This window comes from Eptesicus fuscus, chromosome 9, assembly GCF_027574615.1.
Source record: "Eptesicus fuscus isolate TK198812 chromosome 9, DD_ASM_mEF_20220401, whole genome shotgun sequence".
Classification (NCBI taxonomy): Eukaryota; Metazoa; Chordata; class Mammalia; order Chiroptera; family Vespertilionidae; genus Eptesicus; species Eptesicus fuscus.
Window position 1 is genome coordinate 28,557,301 of NC_072481.1, and position 24,351 is coordinate 28,581,651.

At 41.7% G+C, this 24,351-nt stretch overlaps 1 protein-coding gene and 1 pseudogene across 1 annotated transcript in view; one reads left to right on the forward strand and one right to left on the reverse strand.

Annotated features, from left to right (window-relative positions):
• Window positions 1–24,282, reverse strand: part of SZT2 (SZT2 subunit of KICSTOR complex) — a 66,752-nt gene extending 42,470 nt beyond the window's left edge. Inside the window, exons 1-4 of the mRNA XM_028160220.2 lie at window positions 24,188–24,282; window positions 11,818–11,943; window positions 11,377–11,550; window positions 10,917–11,087 (exon numbers count right to left, since the gene is read on the reverse strand). Coding sequence (XP_028016021.2) covers window positions 10,917–11,087; window positions 11,377–11,550; window positions 11,818–11,943; window positions 24,188–24,214 — 498 coding nt within the window. The 5' untranslated portion in view covers window positions 24,215–24,282. The remainder of the gene's footprint in view (window positions 1–10,916; window positions 11,088–11,376; window positions 11,551–11,817; window positions 11,944–24,187) is intronic.
• LOC103294918 (DNA replication complex GINS protein PSF1-like) lies at window positions 15,406–16,065 on the forward strand (annotated as a pseudogene).
• Window positions 24,283–24,351: the final 69 nt, after the last annotated feature.

The window sequence follows — 24,351 nt, forward strand, 5'->3', positions numbered from 1 at the left end:
GCTCCAAGTCCATACACACTTCTCTCTTCTCTTTCTTCACTATCCAAAATTTTTCCTCTTCCCTTTTTTGTTTGTTTTTTCTTGTTTTTATGTTTTTTGTTTTATTTTGTTTTGCCTTTCTTTCTCTCTATCCTATTGTTGTTAGTTTGATTGTTGATTAGATTGTTTTTGTTTGTTTGTGTGATTGTTTCTCTCTCTCTTTTTTTTGCTTCTGTTTTTCCTCTCCTTACTTGTTATTAGTTGTTGTTTGTAGTTTGCATTCATATCTGGGTGTTAGTTGTTTGCATTTTTTTTGGACTAGTTGTTCTTCTATTGGAGTTTTCTCCCCATATAGTTGTACCCCCCTTCTTTTTTATTCTCTTTCTTTGCTCTCTTACTTTTTTTCCTTTTCTCAATATCATTTTTGCACTCTTTTGTTTATCCCCAAATTCTCTTTTCTCTGGTGGTAACCGTTATTTGGGGTTATTAGTATCGTGAATACATTTGTGTTCAGTGCCTTGTGTGTTATGCCTTGTTGTGTTGTATTTTGTGTGTTTAAGTCAATGCAAGAGAGAGAGAGATACATAACCAGACACCAGGAGAGGAGAGATCATGGGGAGACAAAGAAACAGCCCACATATGAAAGAAAAGGAGGCATCACCAGAAAAGGAAGTAAACGAAATGGAGGCAAGCAATATGTCAGATAAAGATTTCAGAGAAATGGTCATAAGGTCGCTGAAAAGGTTGGAAGACAAATTCAACAATATGAGTAAGAATCAAGAGGAAATGAAGAAGAACCAAGAAGAAATAAAAAATGACATCACTGCAATAAAGAACTCAATAGAACGCATCAACAGTAGACTAGAAGAAGTGGAGGACCGCATCAGTGAGCTAGAAGACAAAGTAGGAAAAAATACCCAAGCAGAGCAGCATCTAGAAAAAAAGCTTAAAAAACAAGAGGAGAGCCTACAGGTACTTTGGGACAACATGAAACGAAACAACATCCGCATAATAGGGGTACCAGAAGGAGAGGAAACTGAGCAAGGAATAGAAAACCTGTTTGAAATAATAATGACAGAAAACTTCCCTGATATAGGGAAGAAAAAATTCACACAAGTCCAAGAAGCTCACATAGCCCCAAACAAAATGAACCCCAAAAGACCAATGCCAAGGCACATTATAATTAAATTGGCAAACACCAACAACAAAGAATCTTAAAAGCGGCCAGAGAGAGACAGAAAGTTACCTACAAAGGATCCCCAATCAGACTAGCGACTGATTTCTCAACAGAAACACATCAGAAGGGAATGGAATAAAATATACAAAGTCATGCAAAGGAAGGGTCTGAATCCAAGAATACTGTACCCTTCAAGGCTATCAATCAAAATTGAGGGTGAAATCAGAGGCTTCACAGACAAAAAAGGACTAAGGGAATTTATTACCACCAAACCATCAATGCAAGGAATGCTAAAGGGTTTGCTGTAAAAAGAAGAAATAGGAAGCGAAGAAGGAACACAGGGGTAAAGAATAAAAATGGCGACAAACAAGTACCTATCAATAATAACTTCAAATGTAAATGTATTAAATGCCCCAATCAAAAGACAGAGGGTAGCTGAGTGGATAAGAAAACATGACCCATATATCTGCTGTCTACAGGAAACCCACCTCAGAAAAAAGGACACACACAGACTGATGGTGAAGGGATGGAAAAAGGTATTTCAGGTGAATGAAAATGAAAAAAAAGCTGGGGTAGCAATACTTATATCTGACAAATTGTATCTCAAAGTGAGGGACATAACAAGAGATAAGGAAGGCCACTTCATAATACTAAAGGGAGCAATCCAACAAGAAGATATAACTCTGGTAAACATATAGGCACCCAATACAGGAACACCCAAATACATAAAAAAAACTTCTGGAGGATATCAAGGGAAAGACTGACAGCAATAAAGTCATAGTAAGGGACTTTAATACCCCACTAACACCAATGGACAAATCCTCTAAACAAAAAATCAGCAAAGAAATATCAATCCTAAATGACACACTAGATCAGATGGAATTAATCGACATCTTCAGAATATTTCACCCCAAAACCACAGAATATACATTCTTCTCAAGTGCACATGGGTCGTTTTCAAAGATAGACCATATGTTGGGACACAGGCAAAGCCTCTTCAAATTCAAGAAGATAGAAATCATATTAAGCATCTTCTCAGATCACAATGGCATAAAAGTAGAAATCAATTACAATAAAAAAAATCAAACACCTGGAGGCTAAATAGCATGCTATTAAACAAAGACTGGGTTAACAGAGAGATCAAAGAAGAAATAAAAAGCATCATGGCAACCAACAACAATGAAAACACAACAATCCAAAATCTATGGGACACAGTGAAAGCAGTCTTGAGAGGGAAGTTCATAGCTCTACAGGCCTACCTCAAAAAAACAAGAAACAATGGTAATAAATTATCTAACCCTAAAACTCAAAGAGTTAGAAAGAGCGTAACAAAAAAAAGTCCAGTGTAAGCAGAAGGAAGGAAATAAAGATCACAGCGGAGATAAACGACATAGAGACCAAAAAAACAATAAAAAAGATCAACAAAACCAAGAGCTGGTTCTTTGAATGGATAAACAAGATTGATGAACCTCTAGCCAGGCTCACCAAGAAGCAAAGAGAGAGGACCCAAATAAACAAAATCAGAAATGAAAGAGGTGAAGTAGCAACCGATCCCACAGAAATACAAACGATTATGAAAAAACTAGAGGCCTGGTGCACAAAATTCGTATGAGGGGGGAGGGTCCCCTCAGGCCAGCCTGCACCCACTCCAATCCAGGACCCCTCAGGGGATGTCCAACTGCCTGCTTAGGCCCGATCTCCATTTTTATTTTTCTAAACCAACAGTCAGACATCCCTCTCACAATCCTGGACTGGTGGCTCCTAATCGCTCACCTGCCTGCCTACCTGGTCGCCCCTAACTGCCCCTCCTGCCAGCCTGGTCGCCCCCAACTGCACCCCTCTGCCAGCCTGGTCACCCCCTACTGCCCTCCCCCACCAGCCTAATTGTCCCTAACGTTCCCCCCCTGCAGACCTGGTCACCCCCAACTGCCCCCCTCTGCCAGCCTGGTTGCCCCTAACTGCCCCCCCTGCTGGCCTGGTCGCACCCCACTGCCCTCCTGCCGGCCTGGTTGCCCCACGCAGCTTGCTTGTTCAGTCATTTGGTCGTCCCTCACTAACACCCCTGCTGGCCTGGTTGCCCCATGCAGCCTGCTTGTTCAGTTGTTTGGTCATCCCTTGCTAACCCCCTGCCAGCCTGGTCATAGACAGCCAGCTTGTGAGGGTGTGATGGTCAATTTGCATATTACCTCTTTATTATATAGGATACTATGAACAACTCTATTCCAACAAAATGGACAACCCAGATAAAATGGACATATTCTTAGAAAAATACAAGCTTTCAAAACTCAACCAAGAAGAATCAAACAACCTGAATAGGCTGATAACTACTGAAGAAATTGAAACAGCAATCAAAAATCTTCCAGCAAACAAAAGCCCTGGTCCGGATGGCTTTAAAGGGGAGTTCTACCAAGCATTCAAAGAAGAACTAAAACCTATCCTCCTCAGACTATTCCAAAAAATTCAAGAGGAAGGCACAATTCCAAGCGTTTTCAATGAAGCCAGCATTACCCTAATCTCAAAACCAGATAAAGAGACCACAAAAAAAGAGAACTACAGGCCAATATCTTTAAAAAAAAATATATATATATATATATATATATATATATATATATATTTGATTTTTTGCAGAGAGGAAGGGAGAGGGATAGAGGGTTAGAAACATCGATGAGAGAGAAACATCAATCAACTGCCTCCTGCACACCTCCTACTGGGGATGTGCCCACAACCAAGGTACATGCCCTTGACCGGAATCGAACCTGGGACCTTTCAGTCCGAAGGCTGACGCTCTCTCCACTGAGCCAAACCGGTTAGGGAAGGCCAATATCCTTGATGAACATATATGCTTAAATCCTCAACAAAATTCTAGCAAATTGGATTTAGCAATACATTAGAAAGATCATACACAATGACCAAGTGGGATTTATTCCAGGGATGCAAGAATGGTACAATATCTGCAAATCAATAAATGTGATACATCACATAAACTGAGAGACACAAATCACATAATCATATCAATTGATGTAGAAAAAGCATTTGACAAAATCCAACACTCTTTCTTGATAAAAAACTCTCAGCAAAGTGGGAATAGAGGGATCATACCTCAACATAATAAAAGCCCTATATGACAAACCGACAGTAACACCATACTCAATGGGCAAAAACTAAAACCATTTCCCCTAAGAACAGAAACAAGACAAGGATGCCCACTTTCACCACTCCTGTTCGACATAGTACTAGAAATACTAGCCATAGTGATCAGACAAGAAGAAGAAATAAAAGACATCCAAATTGGAAAAGAAGAAGTAAAACTGTCCTTATTCACAGATGACATGATACTATACATAGAAAACCCCAAAGACTCCATCAAAAAACTACTAGACCTAATAAATGAATTTGGCAATGCAGCAGGATACAAAATTAACACCCAGAAATCTATGGCCTTTTTATACATCAATAATGAACTCACAGAAAGAGAAATGAAAAAAAAAATCCCATTTACCATTGCACCAAAAAAATTTAAGATATCTAGGCATAAACTTAACTAAGGACATAAAAGACCTATACTCAGAAAACTACAGGACCTTGAAAAAAGAGATAGAGGAAGACATAGACAAATGGAAGAACATACCATGTTCATGGATTAGTAGACTCCACATCATTAAAATGTCCATACTACCTAAAGCAATCTACAGATTCAATGCAATACCTATTAAAATACCAATGGAGCCCTGGCCGGTTTGGCTCAGTGGATAGAGTGTCGGCCTGCGGACTCAAGGGTCCCAGGTTCGATTCCGGTCAAGGGCATGTACCTTGGTTGAGGGCACATCCCCAGTAGGGGGTGTGCAGGAGGCAGCTGATTGATGTTTCTAACTCTCTCCCCCTCTCCTTCCTCTCTAAAAAATCAATAAAATATATTTAAAAAAAATAAATAAATAAAATACCAATGGAATATTTCAAAGATCTAGAACAAACTCTCCAAAAATTCATCTGGAATAAAAAAAGACCCCGAATAGCCACAGCTATCTTGGAAAAGAAGAACAAAGTTGGAAGGATCACAATACCAGACATCAAGCTATATTATCAAGCCACAGTTCTCAAAACTGCCTGGTCCTGGCACAAGAACAAACATAGACTGAGTGGCCAGATTATTATGACCACCTGACGTTTGTAGGCAAATTAGCCGTACACTGCATCGTATGGAATACGGAAGCCGAAGGCCTGTTCGAACACCTTTGCTGTCTGCAGTTACCAAGATAAAACGTCTCCAATTTGCACAGGAACACAAGGATTGGACAGTCGAGCATTGGAAAAAAGTCATGTGATCCGATGAATCACGTTTCCAGTTGCATCATGCAGATGGCAGAGTGAGAATTTTGAGGAAACAGCATGAAAGCATGCACCCCACATGTATGAGTACAACCCTTCAAGCTGGTGGGGGCAGTGTTATGGTTTGGGGCATGTTTTCCTGGCATGATTTGGGCCCTTTAATTCGTGCGGAACAATGTCTGAATAGCATAACATACTTAAGTATTGTTGCTAATCAAGTTCATCCTATCATGTTGATGGTGTATCCCAATGGAAATGGCTTTTTCCAATAAGACAATGCGCCATGCCACCATGCTTGTATTGTGCAGGAGTGGTTTCAAGAACATGAGGGAGACTTTACCTTGCTTAGGTGGCCCCCACAATCACCAGATCTCAATCCAATTGAGCATTTGTGGGACGAAGTTAAAAGGGCCATCAGGCAGCTGGTTCCACAACCATCAAATCTCACAGAACTGGACAGTGCTATTCATCAGGCATGGTGTCAGATTCCTCACATCACCTTGCAACATCTCGTGGAGTCAATGCCAAGAAGAATCGCCACAGAATTGAAGGCAAAAGGTGGCCCAACAAAGTACTGATGGGGTGGTCATAATAATCTGGCCACTCAGTGTATAGACCAATGGAACAGAATAGAGAACCCAGAAATTGACCCAAGCCATTATACTCAATTAATATTTGACAAAGGAGGCAAGAGCATACAATGGAGTCAAAACAGTCTCTTTAATAAATGGTGCTGGAAAATTTGGCCAGATACATGCAAAAAAAAAAAAAAAGAAAGAAAGAAACAAACAAACAAACAAGATCACCAACTTACACTATACACAAAAACAAACTCAAAATGGCTAAAGGACTTGAATGTAAGATAGTAAACCATAAAAATCCTACAAGACTCCAAAGGCAGCAAAATTGCAGACATATGTCATAGCAATATCTTTACAGACACAGATCCTAAAGCAAGAGAGACAAAGGAGAAAATAAACAAATGGGACTACATCAAAATAAAAAGCTTCTGCACAGCAAAAGAAACCATCAACAAAACAACAAGAAAGCCCACTGCATGGGAGAACATATTTGCCAATGTTATCTCCGATAAGGGTTTTTTGTTTTGTTTTTTTTAATTTGGAAATTATGGGGAAGCCAGTTGTGATCTTGATACAAGGGACCAAGTTCCACTGAGTCTCCGTTCCCATCTGCTTTTATTTACTAGAATACACAATTGCCTTTCTGATAAGGGTTTAATCTCCAACATTCACAGGGAACTCATACAACTTAACAAAATGAAGATAAACAATCCAATCAAAAAATGGGCAAAGGATCTAAATAGACACATTTCTAAAGAGGACATTCAGAAAGCCAAGAGACATATGAAAATATGCTCAAAGTCACTAATCATCCAAAAGATGCAAATCAAAACAACAATGAGATACCAACTCACACCTGTCAGAATGGCTATCATTAACAAATCAACAAACGACAAGTGCTGGAGAGGCTGCAGAGAAGAAGGAACCCTTCTTCACTGTTGGTGGGAATGCAGACTGGTGCAGCCATGTGGAAAACAGTATGGCGTTTCCTCAAAAATTTAAAAATGGAACTCCCATTTGACCCAGTCATACCACTTCTAGGAATATATCCTAGAAACAGAAACATCAATCAGAAAGGATATATGCACCCTATGTTCATAGCACCACAATTTACAATAGCTAAGATTTGGAAACAGCCTAAATGCCCATCAGCAGATGAGTGGATTAGAAAACTATGGTACATCTACACAAAGGAATACTACGCTGCTATAAAAAAGAAGGAATTCTTACCATTTGCAGCAGCATGGATGGAACTGGAGAGCATTATGCTAAGTGAAATAAGCCAGTCAGTGAAAGAAAAATACCACATAATCTCACTCATTTATGGATAATAAAGAACATTATAACCTGGTGAACAAAAAGATAGATACAGAGGCAGAGAAGCATCGAACAGACTGTCAAATTACAGCGGGAAGGCTGGGGAAGGGGAGGAGGGGAGGTAAGAGATCAACTGAAGGACTTGTATGCATGCATATAAGCATAACCAATGGACGCAAGACACTGTGGGGGGGCAGGTGAGGGCATGTGCTGGGGGGTAGGGGAAGCCGGGGGAAGGTCAATGGGGAAAAAAAAGGAGTACTACTATTTGTAATACTTTAAACAATAAAAAAAAATATATTTTTTAATTAAAAAAAAAAGAGCGGATGAGGGGAAACCAGGTCATGCTTATCTAAGCCAAAAACAGATATTCCAGTAACAGACTTGGCCATTCTCAAAAAGGAGTGTCTTGAGATAGCCTGCTTGGGTGTTGGACAAGCCCTGTAATTATCTGGTCAGCATTACACCCCACACTTTACAGGGCTCTCAGAAAAAATGACGCCCTCTGTCCTTGGAAGAAATTACGTTTCTGAGTATTGGTTATATTTCAAAATCATAAAACTATTCCTGAAGACCAACTTCTAAGGTTAGTGCCAGGAGTCAGGACACACAGAAAAAACAGACTCCAGTAGCCAGAACCAGAGACTTACAGGAGTGAGAGAGAAATTTGTCCAATCAATGCCAACTGACCTAAAGCTTATGGGAAGGCTCTTTAAGACCAGAGGAACTGATTCTTTCAAGAGGAGAGAGATTCATAGAGATGACTAAGAAATAGGTTTAAGAAGCTAGCAGAGGGGGAGAACTAAGATGGTGGCATAGGTAAATACCTGTACTTGCTGCCTCTCACAACCACATCAAAACTACAACTAAAAGACAAAATAACTGTCATCCAGAACTGTGGGAAAGATGGCTGAGTGAAAGTTCTACAACTAGAAGGAAAGAAGAAAGCTCACTGAGATGGGTAGGAGGTGCGGAGGTGTGGAGACACGCACAGGACAGGCTGGCAACCAGGTGCGCTGTTGTTGTTTTTTCAATCAGGAGGGAGATACAAGCTCCCGATTGCTCTGAACTCCAGTTCCGGGCAAGACCCTGAGGACCCAGTCTCATATGGGGAGAAACTGGACTATCTGGCATCAGGCCGGAATGTGAGGGTGGCTTTCTCTCAAGAAGTGCTCGCAGTGATCATTGTTCCTGCACAGGGGTGCCGGATGCAGAGACATGGGGACCTCTCCAGTGCAGGGCTGACTGGCAGCCATTGCTGTTTGCTCTGCCCTGGTGATTCCCTGAGACCCCGCCCCACCCAATTTACAACCCCACACAAGCTGTGTGCAGCAGCTTTTGCATATGAATGGCCTGTCCTTTCTCAGCTTAAAACCTGTCAAACTGCAGCTGGGTCAGAGAAACCAAAGCTTCCAAAAGAGGGCCCAAGGCTCAGCAGCAGCCTGCCTTGCTTCACAGCTGAGCCTCATCTGGGTACTTCCAAACCCCATACAAAGAGGAGGAATCTGCAGATCTCTCTCTAGCTCCTGCCTGGTGGCCTCAGGCAGTGGCTGACTTTACACTTCCTTGGAGATCCAAGAGCCAGTGTACCCAGTAGTCAGTGTAAAGTCATACCGGATTACAATTCTTCACATCCATAAGCGACACACTCAAGGGGCAGACTCAGTGAGCACCAAAGCCCCACTAAAGCAAGTCCTGCCCCATAGGGTGTCTCCTGCACAGCATTCCCTCCATTGTAGACACAGCTGGTCCTCACAGCCAATTGGCCTGGAGGTCAATTCCTCCCAGTGATACCAACAGCAATCAAGGCTTAACTATAACAAGACTGTGCACACAGCCCACAAAGGGGTGCAACCAAGAGTGTCCACCTCAGGTAACTGGGGAGGCTGAGCCACTGGGCCCTATAGGACACCTTCCACACAAGGCCACTCTATCAACACACAGGGAAGCAGCCAAAATGTGGAGACAAAGAAACATGTCACGAACGAAAGAAATGAAGGAAAGCAAACTACTGGATATAGAGTTCAAAACCACAGTTATAAAGTTACTCAAGAATCTTCTAAAAACCTCCAAGGAACTTAGTGAGACCTCCAAGGATCTTAGTGAGAATGCCAAAAAAATGGAAAAGGACTGGTCAGAAATTAAGCATACACTCACTGAAATAAAGAATAATATACAGAGATTCAACAGTAGACTACAGGATCCCAATAATCAAATAAAAGATTTGAAATATGAGGAAGCAGAAAACACCCAACCGGAAGAGCAAAAAGAAAAAATAATCCAAAAATATGAAGATAGCGTAAGAAGCCTCTGGGACAACTTCAAGCGTACCAACATCCAAATTATGGGGGTGCCAGAAGAAGAGAGAGAGCAAGATATTGAAAACCTATTTGAAGAAATAATGACAAAAAACTTCCCCCACCTGGTGAAAGAAATAGACTTACAAGTCCAGGAAGCACACAGAACTCCAAACAAGAGGAATCCAAAGAGGACCATACCAAGACACATCATAATTAAAATGCCAAGGGCAGCCGAAACCGGTTTGGCTCAGTGGATAGAGCGTTGGTCTGCGGACTGAAAGGTCCCAGGTTCGATTCCGGTCAAGGGCATGTACCTTGGTTGCGGGCACATCCCCAGTAGGGGGCGTGCAAGAGGCAGCTGATCGATGTATCTCTCTCATCGATGTTTCTAACTCTCTATCCCTCTCTCTTCCTCACTGCAATAAATCAATAAAAAAAAAAATGCCAAGGGCAAAAGACAAAGAGAGAATCTTGAAAGCAGCAAGAGAAAAACAGTTAGTTACCTACAAGGGAGTACCCATACGACTGTCAGCTGATTTCTCAACAGAAACTACACAGGCCAGAAGGGAGTGGCAAGAAATATTCAAAGTGATGAATAGCAAGAACCTACAACCAAGATTACTCTACCCAGCAAAGCTATCATTTAGAAGGTCAGATAAAGAGGTTCAAAGACAACAAAAAGCGAAAGGAGTTCATCACCACCAAACCAATATTATATGTAATGCTGAAGGGTATTCTCTAAGAAGAGGAAGAAGAAAAAGGTAAAGATAAAAAATTATGAACAACAAAGTGACAACAAATACATATCTATCAACAATTGAATCTAAAAAATCAAATGAATAAAAAATCTGATGAACAGAATAAACTGGTGAATGTAATAGAATCAGGGGCATGGAAAGAGAGTAGATTGACAATTGTCAGGGGAAAGAGGGTGTGGGGGGTGAGGGAAGAGATTGGACAAAAATTGTACACCTATGTACGAGGACATGGGGAAGGAGGGTGAGGGCATGGAGTGGGGTGGGAAACGGGTGGAGGGGAGCTATGGGGGGGGAAAAAAGAGGAACATCTGTAATAATCTGAACAATAAAGATTTAAAAAATGCTAAAAAAAAAAAAAAAAAGAAGTTAGCAGAGTTGGGGACTTTGGGCACACGTAGTAGACTCAGGATAAGGACTTGGTCGCAGGACTACCAGAAATGAGGTCTGAGGGTACAAACTTGGAGAAAGGATGCAATACCTGGTGGGACTGTAGGCCAATAATTGAGGAGTAGGCCTGGATAGTTACGTAGATCTCAGGCTGGAAGTCGATGCAAGATCCAGGCACTCGGAAGGGCCGAAGCAGCCCACGGAGGCAGCGGGAGAGGGCGTGGAAAACTTCATCAAACAAGATCTCCCCCGTGGAATCATCCTGAGGGCAATGCACACAAAGATCTCTCAAGGGTGAGCAAAGGCAGCCCTGGACAGAGGGCAGAGACAAGCAGCTTTCATGGGTCAGTGGGCCTCTTATCTTCAGGTTGATCGCACCTCCAAACACAGTGCCACCACTGGAATGGGATCTGTCTTTACCCACCATTCCCTTACAGCCTGTCTCCTTCCACAATGGTAGGCTGGGATCATTTTTCATTCCTCCCAAGCCTTTCCCTCTCCTCCTCACCCCCCACCCCATCCTTTCTTTCACTGTCTCCCCAGCTCCTTACCACAATGCCAGTAGATGGGCTAAGGTCCAGCTCAATGACAAATCGATACTGCCAAGCCAAGAAGGTGACCTGAGTGGAAGGTACGAGGAGGAATGGCCTTGGGACCACTGGTTCATCTGGCTGCCACCCAGGGGGCAAGACACTGAGGACTTCCAATTCCTGCTCAGACTGAAGCTGACAATTAGGATGAAGAGAAAAGGAAAGTGTCAGGAAAGAGGCACACCTTTTTTCCCCAGGGCCTGAACTTCCATAGCCAAAATGACACAACACTGGCTCCACCTCCCACAACCCAACACATACTTTTCCTGAAGTATCATCTTATGGGCAAAGTCACTTGCCCCTCCCAGAGTTAGTCTCCCCTCCTGCTGCTTTCCAGTACCCTCTTAAAAAACAGATTTTTCTGAGCCGGCCCCTCGCATCCTGTATGTCTCTGGGCCTCACCAACATCTCCTGGGGTGTGGCCTGCACAGTTTGATGCAGGTGATTGAGGAACCAAGCCAGGCGAACATTTCGGGAGATTCGATAATCTTTTTTCATCAACAGAAACACCTGCCCAGCTTCTTCCACCTGGGGACAGAGACATTAATAAATTCATAAAAATTCACTGTATTCCTCCCACTGGTATATACAGGTCACTGTGCAAGTAATTTGTCTGAGGAGCTCACAATCCATAAGTGAGAGGCAAGGCAGCAGAGGTGAAAAGTTTACTCCCACCTCCATGCAAGGTGTACCCAAGGATTCAATTCTCAGCTCTCTGTTCCCATTCCCGCTGCAGATCTCTATGTAGATGAAGTGACTTTTACACATCATCAAATGTTCATGTGAGTTTCTCCTATAAACTATAAGCTCCTTGAAAGCAGGGATTGTATATTGTTCTAGCTTTGTGTCCCTGTGCTTGGAAAATTGCTTAAAGTAGAACAGACGCTCAATAATGCCAGATAGTTCCTCCTAATAACACCAATGACAGTAGAAACTAAAATAGGGGTGGGGAACATCTAGCGCTCAGACTGTATAAGGCCCAAGAAATCATTTGGTCTGGCCCTGACAATGCATTAGGGATGAGTTAATTAAATGTTTGACCAAATATATCAGGCTAATTTTTAAGTTGATAATTTTGTATGGCTTGTGAATGTTATAAATATCCAAATGGCCCTTGGCAGAAAAAAGGTTCCCCATCCCTGAACTAATGAAATCATCACTGGGTAAATGGTAAGCCTGTTGAATACCTCAAAATCAAACTTCTGTGTGTCATGATCTCCTTCCCCCACATCTGCCAGTTATTAACACTCCAGTTCCTTCCCTCCATTGCCTTATGGACAGTTGGTTCAAGGTCCTGACAAGCATCAGTTCCCTTGCCCATGTCCTTGTCCTCACTACATAAGACCTGCCAAATGTTGACTCAGGCTGTAGTTGACCTTCTCCCTCATCCATACATGTACCACACCACCTGCCCCTTGACAGAAAGAAAGTTGCCACCTCTGGCGGGCCTTTACCAATCCTTTTATTTCTCCCTGGTCAGCACTTAGAAGGTTTTCCAATCCCTCACCCCCATAGTCCTGGCAGATAAATGTGCCTACTGTGTCACAGAGAAAATAAGGGTCAATCCCCAAACATTTCTTCCTGATTAATCCTTATATCTATGTAACATTCCTTTACTTTAAACATGTCAAACTCGTGGCCCACAGGCCGCATGCATCCCAGCCAATATAACGGTATGTAAGAAATGTTTTAATGAAAATTTCATAACTTAATTTTTACCTTATCCTGTTATACATAATACTATATAATAAAGAGGCAATATGCAAATTGACCATCACTCAAATACACATAAGGACAAAGATGGCTGCCCCCATGTGGACACAAGATGGCTGCCACAAGATGGCCGGCAGGGGAGGGCAGTTAGGGGCGACAAGGCTCGCAAGGGAGGGAAATTAGGCGTGACCGGGCCAGCAGGGGAGGGCAGTTGGGGGCGACCAGGCCTGCAGGGGAGGGCAGTTAGAGGCAACCAGGCCTGCAGAGGAGGGCAGTTAGGGGTGACCAGGCCTGCAGGGGAGGACAATTAGGGGCAATTGGGCCAGCAGGGGAGCAGTTAGGCATCGATTAGGCTGGCAGGCAGAAGCGGTTAGGGGCAATCAGGCTGGCAGGCAGGCAAGCGGTTGGGAGCCAGCAGTCCTGGATTATGAGAGGGATGTCTGATTGCCCGTTTAGGCCCAATCCCAGTGGGGTTCCAGAGTGGAGAGGATACAGGCTGGGCTGAGGGACACACCGCCCCCCGTACACGAATTTTGTGCACCGGGCCTCTAGTTATTAATAATGAACTACAACGTTCACTAACGACTGATTACTATAATCGTGTTGCATTCATTTCCCTTACACGCCTTACGCTCAGACGCACCATCTCTCTCCACTAATATTGGCAGCGAATATTTTAGCAGCCACGTCATTAGTCTTGGACTCACTTGTTTGGTTTGCGCAACAGGAAATTTTTCGCTTTCGGAGAATAAGAAAAATAGGTTTATTTGCATTACGCCTATTAATTTGTGTAATTATTCAATGTCTGGTAAGTTAATGTTCAAGACAAAATATTAATTTTTATTAAAATATCCTATTATTTTATGTTAACGATTACTCATTTATTTCAGCCCTTTGTATTCAGCATGACTCTACTGAAATAAACCTATGTTTCTACGAAAATTTAAGCTTTTGTTTTTCTGAAGCCCACATAAACTTAAACCTTGTTTATTTGGCCCGTGTCAGCCTTTGAGTTTGACATGCTTGCTTTACTCCCTTACTCTTGCCTCACATGAAAAGAGTACTCTCCGGTTCTAGACAAACTGCAAATTTCCCTTCCTGTGTCCCTGACTAGTGAAGGGGGAAATGCCAGACTGAGGATTGAAGAGGGTGCTAGAGAAATGAACAGAAAGAAGCCAAAGACTGCCTGTTGAGAAATGTGGTGTTGAAAGGAAGTGGTTTTCGTCCCTCTAAAATTGGGACATATGAGTGGAATATAGATCAAAATAGTTCTGGAGAAGCAATAATAGCGGGTACCTAAAGTCAGAGAAAAGTATGGAGAGTAGAGGTGCAATGACTAAAGATGAAGAAAGTCTTCTCTAAGACAGAGGGCAAGCATCAAAAGATATAGAAACAGATACTGGGAAATGGCAGGGATGGAAGGAGAAGGCAAAAAGAAGAGAGGAACTCATATTGAGGTCCTAAAATATATTAAATAATAAAACTGTAGAGCCGGAACCGGTTTGGCTCAGTGGATAGAGCGTCGGCCTGCGGACTCAAGGGTCCCAGGTTCGATTCCGGTCGGGGGCATGTACCTTGGTTGCGGGCACATCCCCAGTGAGGGGTGTGCAGGAGGCAGCTGATCGATGTTTCTCTCTCATCGATGTTTCTAGCTCTCTATCCCTCTCTCTTCTTCTCTGTAAAAAATCAATAAAATATATTAAAAAAAAAAAAACAACTGTAGAGGTTAAGTGCAAGAATTTCAGATTCAGACAGCCTAGGATTGAATCCCAATTTAGCCACTTATTAGTTAACCTCTAAACTTCAGTGGCCTCATTTGTAAAATGGAGATAATTCTGATACTAATCTAATAGTTCTGTTATGTAGATTAAGTGAAAGCATGCATGTGAAATACTCAACACAGTGCCTAGCATTTAGTAAGAATAAAATTTAACTATTGCACCCAGCCCATGTGGCTCAATGGTTGAGCATCGACCTATGAACCAGGAGGTCACCATTCGATTCCCAGTCACATGTCTGAGTTAGGGGCTCAAGATCCCCAGTGTGGGGCGTGCAGGAGGCAGCTGGTCAATGATTCTCTCATCATTGATGTTTCTATCTCTCTCTCCCTCTCCTTTCTCTCTGAAATCAATAAAAATATTTTTTAAAAAATTTAACAGTTATTGCAGTTATTATTAGATGCACAACACTAGTATCTTTACATAGGTAAGCTCATTCAGTCTTCACACAAAACATTTAACAAGAAAACAGAGATCAAAAAAAGTTAAGTGGCTTAACATGATTAATAGGTATAGGGTCAGAAGTCAAACCCAGGCCTGATGAACTGCAAAGCCCTTCTATTGAGAGTGATAAATGGATTAAACGAGGGACTTGAGGGACTTATGAGCAGAAAAGATTTAAAGTGGTTATAAGAAGGTAATGGGAGTTTACAAGCAGAAAGAACAAAAAGGAGGATGAACTCAGGCAAGTTCTGAAGGAGATGAAAGCGTTATATGAACAAAACCAATGAAGTGAAGTTAGGTGAATGAAGTAATTTGATACCAACCACCAAATTTCAACACTGTACTTTGCTAAGAAATTGACAGCTGCACTATAGCATACCTATATGACCCACTCAGGTGGGAATATAGCAGTGTTTTGTCAAATGTTTTACGATTTCACATGTCTGCTAAAGAAATAGCATGGCTCAATCATTATAAAAAGTTCTTTGCTACTTATGTGAGGTCATTGGGAGGAGATGAAGGTTTGGATATTACATGGGATATGAAGCTCCCCAATGCCTACATACTGAAGTATGATGTCTAAAAGACTAGGAAGAATTTGCAGTTGATGATGGTACTTCAGTCCTATTTAAAAAACAACAGCCAGCACTTTCTACCTGGGTGGAAGTGCAAGCAGCTGATTAGACAAGGCATTCTGGAGCACGTCCTGTGGTAACCTCATACTGAGGCACTGCCAAGCTTCCCTGTGGCACCATGCTGAACCTACACAAACTTCTATACTTCCTTTGCCACGGTCCCTTGCCCCCCACCCCTCTTTGGTTTTAAAAGTTACAGACATTCTTATAACCAGAAATACTTGGCTGAGGATAGTTTTTCTCCTATTGTACAAGATTCCTCCTCTTTTTTGGAATCTGCATCTATAATTATAACATTCCTGCAATTACAAAAAAAGAAAAAAATCCCCCTGGCTACCATGTGATTCAGAAAGTTTCCTTAATGACCATGGGAAATGATAGTAATCTAGACCAGAGCTACTCAAAGTAGCCATTCCATGTTCCAGAGGAGACAAGAGTTGTGCTACCACATAAAACCACCACTGCCTTTCATTGAGAAAGTCTTGTTATGAAAAAACAAACAAAAGTCAGCTTCGTCCTAACCCGTTTGGCTCAGTGGATAGAGCATCAGCCTGCGGACTGAAGGATCCCAGGTTCGATTCTGGTCAAGGGCATGTACCTTGGTTGCGGGCACATCCCCACTAGGGGGTGTGCATGAGGCAGCTGATTGATGTTTCTCTCTCATGGATGTTTCTAACTCTCTATCCCTCTCCCTTCCTCTCTGTAAAAAATCAATAAAATATATGTTTTTTTAAAAAAGCCAGCTTCAACTAACCTTTGAGACAAGTGAGCTTAGTTATACTTTGAGATTTTTAGAATAAGACAGACAAGAACTGGTGATTAATTGGGAGAAAGAAAGTGATAAAAAGGAAGGTGTCAGGGTTGACTAAGGTAGCATCAGAAACCAGTAAGTGGCAGAAAGATTTCCAAGTTAGCTAGGAAAAATTAATATAGTTATTTACCATCACTTCTAACCACAACCTCCTAAAATAAATCCCATCAAATTAGTCTTACTGCCAAGCCCCTAAATCAGAAAAGGAGTCTACTGGCATGAAAGAACCTGCAGCAATTACTTGCCCTCTCTGTCTCTGATCCACAGTCTCAGAGTGGGATATTCTCATGAACAGGGCAACCTTTCCCTCAGGAGTGACTGAGCTGGTGTGGGTGTGATATTAGTAACCATGCTTGTGTTTGAGTTGACTATGCTGGATCCCTGCCAAGCTTCTTATCTGAAAAAGGATAGGCTGGGGCTCAGAGTATTATCAGAACAGGAAGAATATCCCACCCTGGCTGAGTCATGGGTTCGAGTAGCTTAGTTGGTTGGAGCATTGTCTTGATGTACCAAGGCTGCAGGTTTGCTCCCTGGTAGGGGCACATACAAGAATCAACAAATGAATGCATGGATGGGTGGAGCAACAAATAAATCAAGAAGTAAATTTAAAACACACACACACACACACACACACACACACACACACTAGGAAGAATATCCCAATTTAGCAGTCCTTCATGTTTATCACCCTATCCCGAGGGCCTAGTGCAGTGCCTGGCATATAAGATGCTCAAAACAATTTTGCTGAGTAAATGAATTCATGCTATGTTCTCAGCAAAGTAAACTTAACATTTAAAACTAATGATAATCAGGGTGAGAAAATCTTAACACTAGCCTCCATAATATTTTCCTTTTGTTCTTCTTTGGTAGTTAGAGCATATGTCCAAGTGTCAACACTATAAGAACAGTTGGGGACATTTGGTCACTCTATCTTCTAGAACTAAAATCTTGGCAATGATTTCCTGCACTGTTAGGTATCTCTGTTGGGCATTCACAAAGCAGTCTATAATTCTTCATAGCACCCACCACAGTTTACAATAAAAGAATGTATGTACTTTGTATTTTATTTATTTATTTATTCAAGTTATAAGAGAAAGTTTATTTAGAAAGTTACAGAGGTAGTAGAGGTGAGCCAGCTGGGCTGTGTAGGCTCAGGAAACAAGTTGCAGAAGCAAAAGAAGGGCCCTTGAAGCCGAGGAGAGAGAAGGGCAAAGGTAACATGCCTGGAGGGTGGTGGGGGAAGGGAAAGGTGCTGAGCAAACTGTTCATGCACTTTTAAAAATATTTTTTTAATTGATTTTTTTGAGAGAGAGAGGAAGGGAGAGGGAGAGAGAAGAAAACATCCTTTGGCTGCCTCCTACACACCCCCTACAGGAGATCGACCTAGCAACCTGGGCATGTGCCCTGACCAGAAATGGAACAACCTCTGGGTACATGGGAGGACACTCAACCAACTGAGCCAAACTGGCCAGGGCTTTATGTACTTTTTAATGTTTGTTTCTCCTACAAGTCTAGAAGCTCCAGGGGCTTTCTCTATATATTGTTCTTTGCTGTATCCTTAGAAACTAGCACAGTACCAAAGCACACTAGGTATTTAAATATTTGTTGAATAAATGCATGAAAGAGAAAGTGCTCTCACAATCGATTTACCAGTTATTCTTAATTTTCCACTTTTATTAACATCTGCTCTTTGTTGTTCAAGAGTTTCCATCCTTCCTCATCACCCACTTTATGGAAAAACTAGCTATTCTATTGTTTGGGATTTTCCTTTGCTTTCATGAAAGCTGTGGTATTTTGTTTGTTTTAAAACCAGTTTTTTACTAGTCTGTTCTTTTTTAGTATTATTTTCTTTTTTGCTGTTCTTGGAATCTGGGGAGAAGGTTCTGGTGTGCATTCTAATAGATTTGTTTTGAAAGAAAGTGTGATTTGAGCCGAAGCCGGTTTGGCTCAGTGGATAGAGTGTTGGTCTGCGGACTGAAGGGTCCCAGGTTCGATTCCGGTCAAGGGCATATACATTGGTTGCGGGCACATCCCCGGTGGAGGGTGTGCAGGAGGCAGCTGGTCGGTTTGTCTCTCTCATCGATGTTTCTGGCTCTCTATCCCTCTCCCTTCCTCTCTGTAAAAAATCAATAAAATATATTTTTAAAAAAAAAAGAAAGAAAGAAAGTGTGATTTGATAGCTGAGACTATGGGCTTGAGCTTAGTCCTCCTGTATAAAATACCACCAGCTACCCCAAAGGTATATGAAAGTATAAACGCCCACATCAGTATAATGACAAGTCAGTCAACAATCAGTTGCTTCTGAGTCTATCAAACATCTGATGACAGCCTGGAGTCTTTGCTTTTCTGTAATAAATATCTCCAGGTTCTTTAAGTCTTAAACGGCATGACTTCAAATTTCCTCATTATTTTATTTTATGTCATATGCCTATGAATGAACTCTGGTTGATCTACTTCTCAACTTAAAATTTGGGGACTGATATGAAACACAATACCCAGGTGAGGTCACACATTCAGAGTCCCCTAGGTTCTATTTATATATTTAAAAGCTTTATCATCCCATACTTAGGAAACCTCCATGACTTTCTCACTTGTGCTGCTGTTAAGCACCCCGCCCCCTCCGATCTGTCCTCATATAGCTGGCTTTTTGGGACACATACAATTATTCAATTAGTCCTATTATATTGGGTAAATTCAGTCTATTATTCTATTGTGAAGCTAAGAGAGGGCTCCTTTTTCTTCTAATAAGTCTCTTTACAGCTTAATTTCCCTAATTTGATCAAGAAGCCATCGTCCTCATCCAAGTCCAAAGAGGACAAAGGCAAGGTGAGCATGCATTCATTTATCAGACAACAAATTTATGAAAAGCCTGCCACATACCAGCACTAGGTCCCAAGTATACAATGGAAAGCAAAAATTGGCATTCTCTATTCTCACAAAATTTACCCAATGGGGAAAAAAAAAAATCATGTCACTACTCTAATTATTGTATTATTATAAACTGAGTATAGTGTATATATTTGAGTTCTCTCTTTCTCCCTTATTACAATACTTTTGATCCTTATTTTAATTATCTTGAATAAAGTCTTTCTTTCCTGTTTAACTAAAAAAATAAAAATAAAAAAAACTGAGTATATTCACCAAAAGATAAGAATGTGGTTCTATGATAACATGTAACTAAGTAACCTGTCCCAGGCTGGGATCTTAGGAGAAAGAGACACTGAAGGTTAAACAGGGTTTGTTAAGTGAGGAGGGAGAGGGGGATAAACCAGATGGAGGGTATACACGATCACTGTGCTATTAGAAAACTTTCTTCAGATTATTAGTTAGTAGGGTGTTTAATTACACTACTATACAGCTTCTATTTTTCCACCTTGTCTCAAAAGTTATTTTGAATGATGGACTGACTGTCCAAGGCCAAGCTGGAGTCTAGTTCATCAATCAGTTCTTACAGAATCCACTATCTTGAAACCAGGAACAATCTTTCTCACAACATTCCCCCTTATATGTGATCCCTCAAAGTCAACAACCACGTTTTCAAAACATCCTTATGTTTTCTTCACTTTCAAGGTGTAATTTATCAGAACTAGAGGACTTCAAAAGATTTAGGCAGCCAGGCCATGTGACTCAGTGGTTGTGTATCGACCCATGAACCAAGAGGTTACTGGTAAGATTCCCAGTCAGAGCACATGCCTGGCTTTCAGGCTCGATCCCCAGTAGGGGTGTGTAGAAGGCAGCCTATTCATGATGTTTCTCTCCCTCTAAAATTAATAAAAACATTTATTAAAAAAAAAAAAGATTTAAGCAGCCCCTATGGTACTTTTCAAAGTGTGATCCAAGGGCCAGCTGCATCAGGATTACCTGAGGTCCTTCTCAGAATGCAGACTCCTGGGCACCACACCAAACCAACTGAATTAGAGTTGACAGGGTTCAGGAATTCACATTTAACCACTCCCCAAGTGATTCTTCCCCTTTAATGTTTGAGAATCCCTGAATCTGTTGTGTTCTCACAGTGCCTACACTCACAGAGCTTCAAGTCCCTAATATTTAATCCCCCTGAGTCTGAAGTGCATTATTCTTAGAGGAGTCTGGCAAAGAGAAAGCAGGGTTTTGGAGTCAAGAGATCTGAAGTCAAATCTGATTCTACTACTTACTATCTAGGCGAGCTTGGAAAAGTTACTTAATTTTTCCAGGCCCCAGTTTCTTCATTGATAACATGTGAATAAGAATATCTATTTCATAAAGGTATTGTTGCAATTAAACAGGCGAGTCAGAACAATGATAGAGGAAGCCTATCATTCTTTGGAACAATTATTGAGGCCTACATACCATTTATAACAAGATGAATAAAACATCAGCAGATACTGCACTGCGTATCATGTATATCAGTATAAAAGAAACATTCCCATCTAATTAACTTGTTTTTTGCACCAGTGTCTTTGTAGTTAAGATATAATCCAAGCTTTGTGCTTTCTGTTAAGAGTCCCATGAAAAACGTAGACCCCGCCCTTGAACTGTCTGAAGCCTCTTTACCACTATACATATGACATAGTCCTGAAACTCTAGTATGGTCTCAACCTGAATTTTCTCCCAGTCTCATCTCTCACCCATTCCCCCTGAGTTAAGAGTCCCTAGGATCAAATGCTTGTTCTGCTGCTTATCAGTGTAAGGTCTTGGTGAAGTTACTTAAACTCTCTGTGCCTTAGTTTCCTTATCTGTGAAAGGGGGCTAATAACAGTATCTATTTCATGGCGGGGAGGGGGGGTTTAGAAGTATTAGATGACCTTTAGCAAGCGCTGTGTGTTAGCTATTCTCATTGTCACACTGTAGCCACTAGTAGCTGCTTCCTCTCAGCTCTCCAAAGGCTCTAAGCTCCTTCTCACTTCAGGATTCTCACTATTCCTTCAGTCTTCTCCTTCTGAAGGCTTAAATGTTATTCCTCTGAAACAACTTCCTGATCCACCTCTGCTCCTACCATTTCTTAAGAAAGTAGGTTAAGAACTGCTGTTAAGTACTCATTCACTCTGTATTTTTCCTTTGCAGCACTTACTATCATAATTCAATGTTTGCTTACTCTCTTACACTGCCCCATATCCACCCTGATAATTAGCACAATCCTGTATCCATAACAGCACTCAAAATATTTTAAGTATTTGATGAACGAATGATTTCTTAAATCTGACTATGCCCAACCGTTCTCTCTAGGGACTGTATCAAGCCTGAAGGCCAGTCACTTTTCTGCCCAGGGGCAGAAGAACTCTTTACTCCCTTTACTTCCTGAGATAACATTTTCAGAAATGCAAATCAAGAACTTAACAAATGCTTAATTTTTGGCTGAATGAGATTCCAGGAGTGTTTTTTTTTTTTTTTTTTTCAGGAGTGTGTTTTGACTGTTACTTTAGATCTGCACTGTTCAGTATGGTAGCTACTACTACATGGGGCTACTAAGCACTTGAAGTGTTATTGCTAGTATAAAATGTTATGTGCTGAAGTGTAAAATACACACTAGACCAGTGATGGCGAACCTATGACACGCGTGTCAGCACTGACACGCATAGCCATTTCTGATGACACGCGGCCGCATGCCGAGGATGAAACATTTGCTGCTCCTGAGGATGAAACATTTGCGACTAGAGTCTTGGAGTTAGTTTTTTCCTCAAAGTGACACACTACCCGAGTTATGCTCATTTTTGGGGCGAAGTTTGACACACCATGCTCAAAAGGTTGCCCATCACTGCACTAGACTTTAAAGATTTGGTACAAAAAATAGAATGTTAATATCTCATAATTTAAAAATATTTATTATAAGTTAAAGTAATATTTTGGAAATACAGAATTAAATAATATATGACTAATTTTTCTCCGATTCTTTTTACCTTTTTAAATGTGGCTACTAGAAAATTTACATATATGGTTTGCATTAGGCCTAGAAAGTATGTTGTATTTCCCTATTTTATTTTCTCATTTTAACCCATAACAAAATAGACTACAAATTTTTTCATGGTTTTTCTCAATACTGGTATTTCTGATGCATGGGCTATTCCCGTGAATATGTTTATTTTAAATAAGGCATAATTTCCTACTTAATCCTGAGTCTCATCACATCAAATCCCAGTGAACTGGAGATTTGCCATCTCATGGCTACTTTATTATTTATAAACTAGAGGCCTGGTGCATCAATTCGAGCATGGGGGGAGGGGCCAAGGGCGTTGGTGGGCTGGCCCTGCCCCCTGGTCAAACTCCCGGTAGAAGGGACAATTTGCATATTAACCTTTTATTATATAGGATACTTATTATTATTAAACATTATGGTTAAGAACATAAGATCTGGAGCCAGGCCACCTGTTTTTGGAGTCCTGGCTCTAGGACTTACTAGCTGTGCAACTTTGTTTCTCTGAGTATCTCTGTGCCTGTTTCCACAACTGAAAAATGGGGATGATAATAGTGTTTACTTCACAGGGTTGAGAGCATTAACTGGTATTGGAAAAGTGCTTAGGATGATGCCTGGTATGCAGTAATCATTTAGTAATGACTATTACATGTGTCATCATACACACCCCTCACCCTTCCCACCTACTCATATTCTCTTGTAATATTGGACACCTCTCCCAGTGATGTTGTTCCTTCCAAATCTGAGCAATTTTATGCTCGGAGCTTCTAACTCCAGAATTCTGCTACCCGCCAGCTGAGTAGCACCTGAGTAAGGTACTTAACTTCCCTCACTTTTCAATTTCCTTATTTGTAAACGAGAATGAGTATTGACACCTTCCTTGCACAAGTTTGAATAACACAAGGTATATGAAGTTCCTTTCGTGGTCCTTACCATCTAATTGATACCTCAAATGCATTTTCTGGTTTAATACATGTGATCCTCACAACACACCATAAGATAGGTATTTTATGAAGGAAACAACATCTGGGATGTCAAAACTTGCCCCAAGTTAGCACAATATTGGAACGAGGTTTCACTCCGAGACAAAAATATTCTCACGAAACCAAAACTGCTTTCCCTAAGCATGAACGCTAGAAATATATTATTTCATGCTGTTTATGGGATTCCAATGTTTGCAGAAATGCAGAAATCGGCAAAGTAAGTCTATCGCCCTGTTGCCCCCTGAAACTGCAACAGAAAATCAAAATCAAGGGTTTAATACTATTATTAGGTCAAAGAACCCAAGAGCCTTAGAGTCGGCGACGTGGATGAAATTTCAGTCAACAAAACAAAGCAGCGAGTTTCCCCTCGAGGAAATTGCGGACCTCGGGAAGGGGGCTCAATTGACAGGCCTTCGGGGCTAGCCCGGTCGCCCCAAGACCCGGAGGAGGCCACGGCCGTACCAGGCCGCCGGACCCTCGGGTCTCGGGGACCAGAGCTGCGCCCGCCCGCCCCTCACCTCCGGCTCCGGGCGTTCCGAGGCCATCACACAGCGCTCCCGCGCCGGCCCGGGCCAGAGACCCCGGACCCAGCTACCGCGCACCTGGCAGGAACAGGAAGTGGGTAGGCGGGACAACGTATGAGCTCTCTGATTGGTGGAAGGAGCCCTCTCAGCGTGACTTG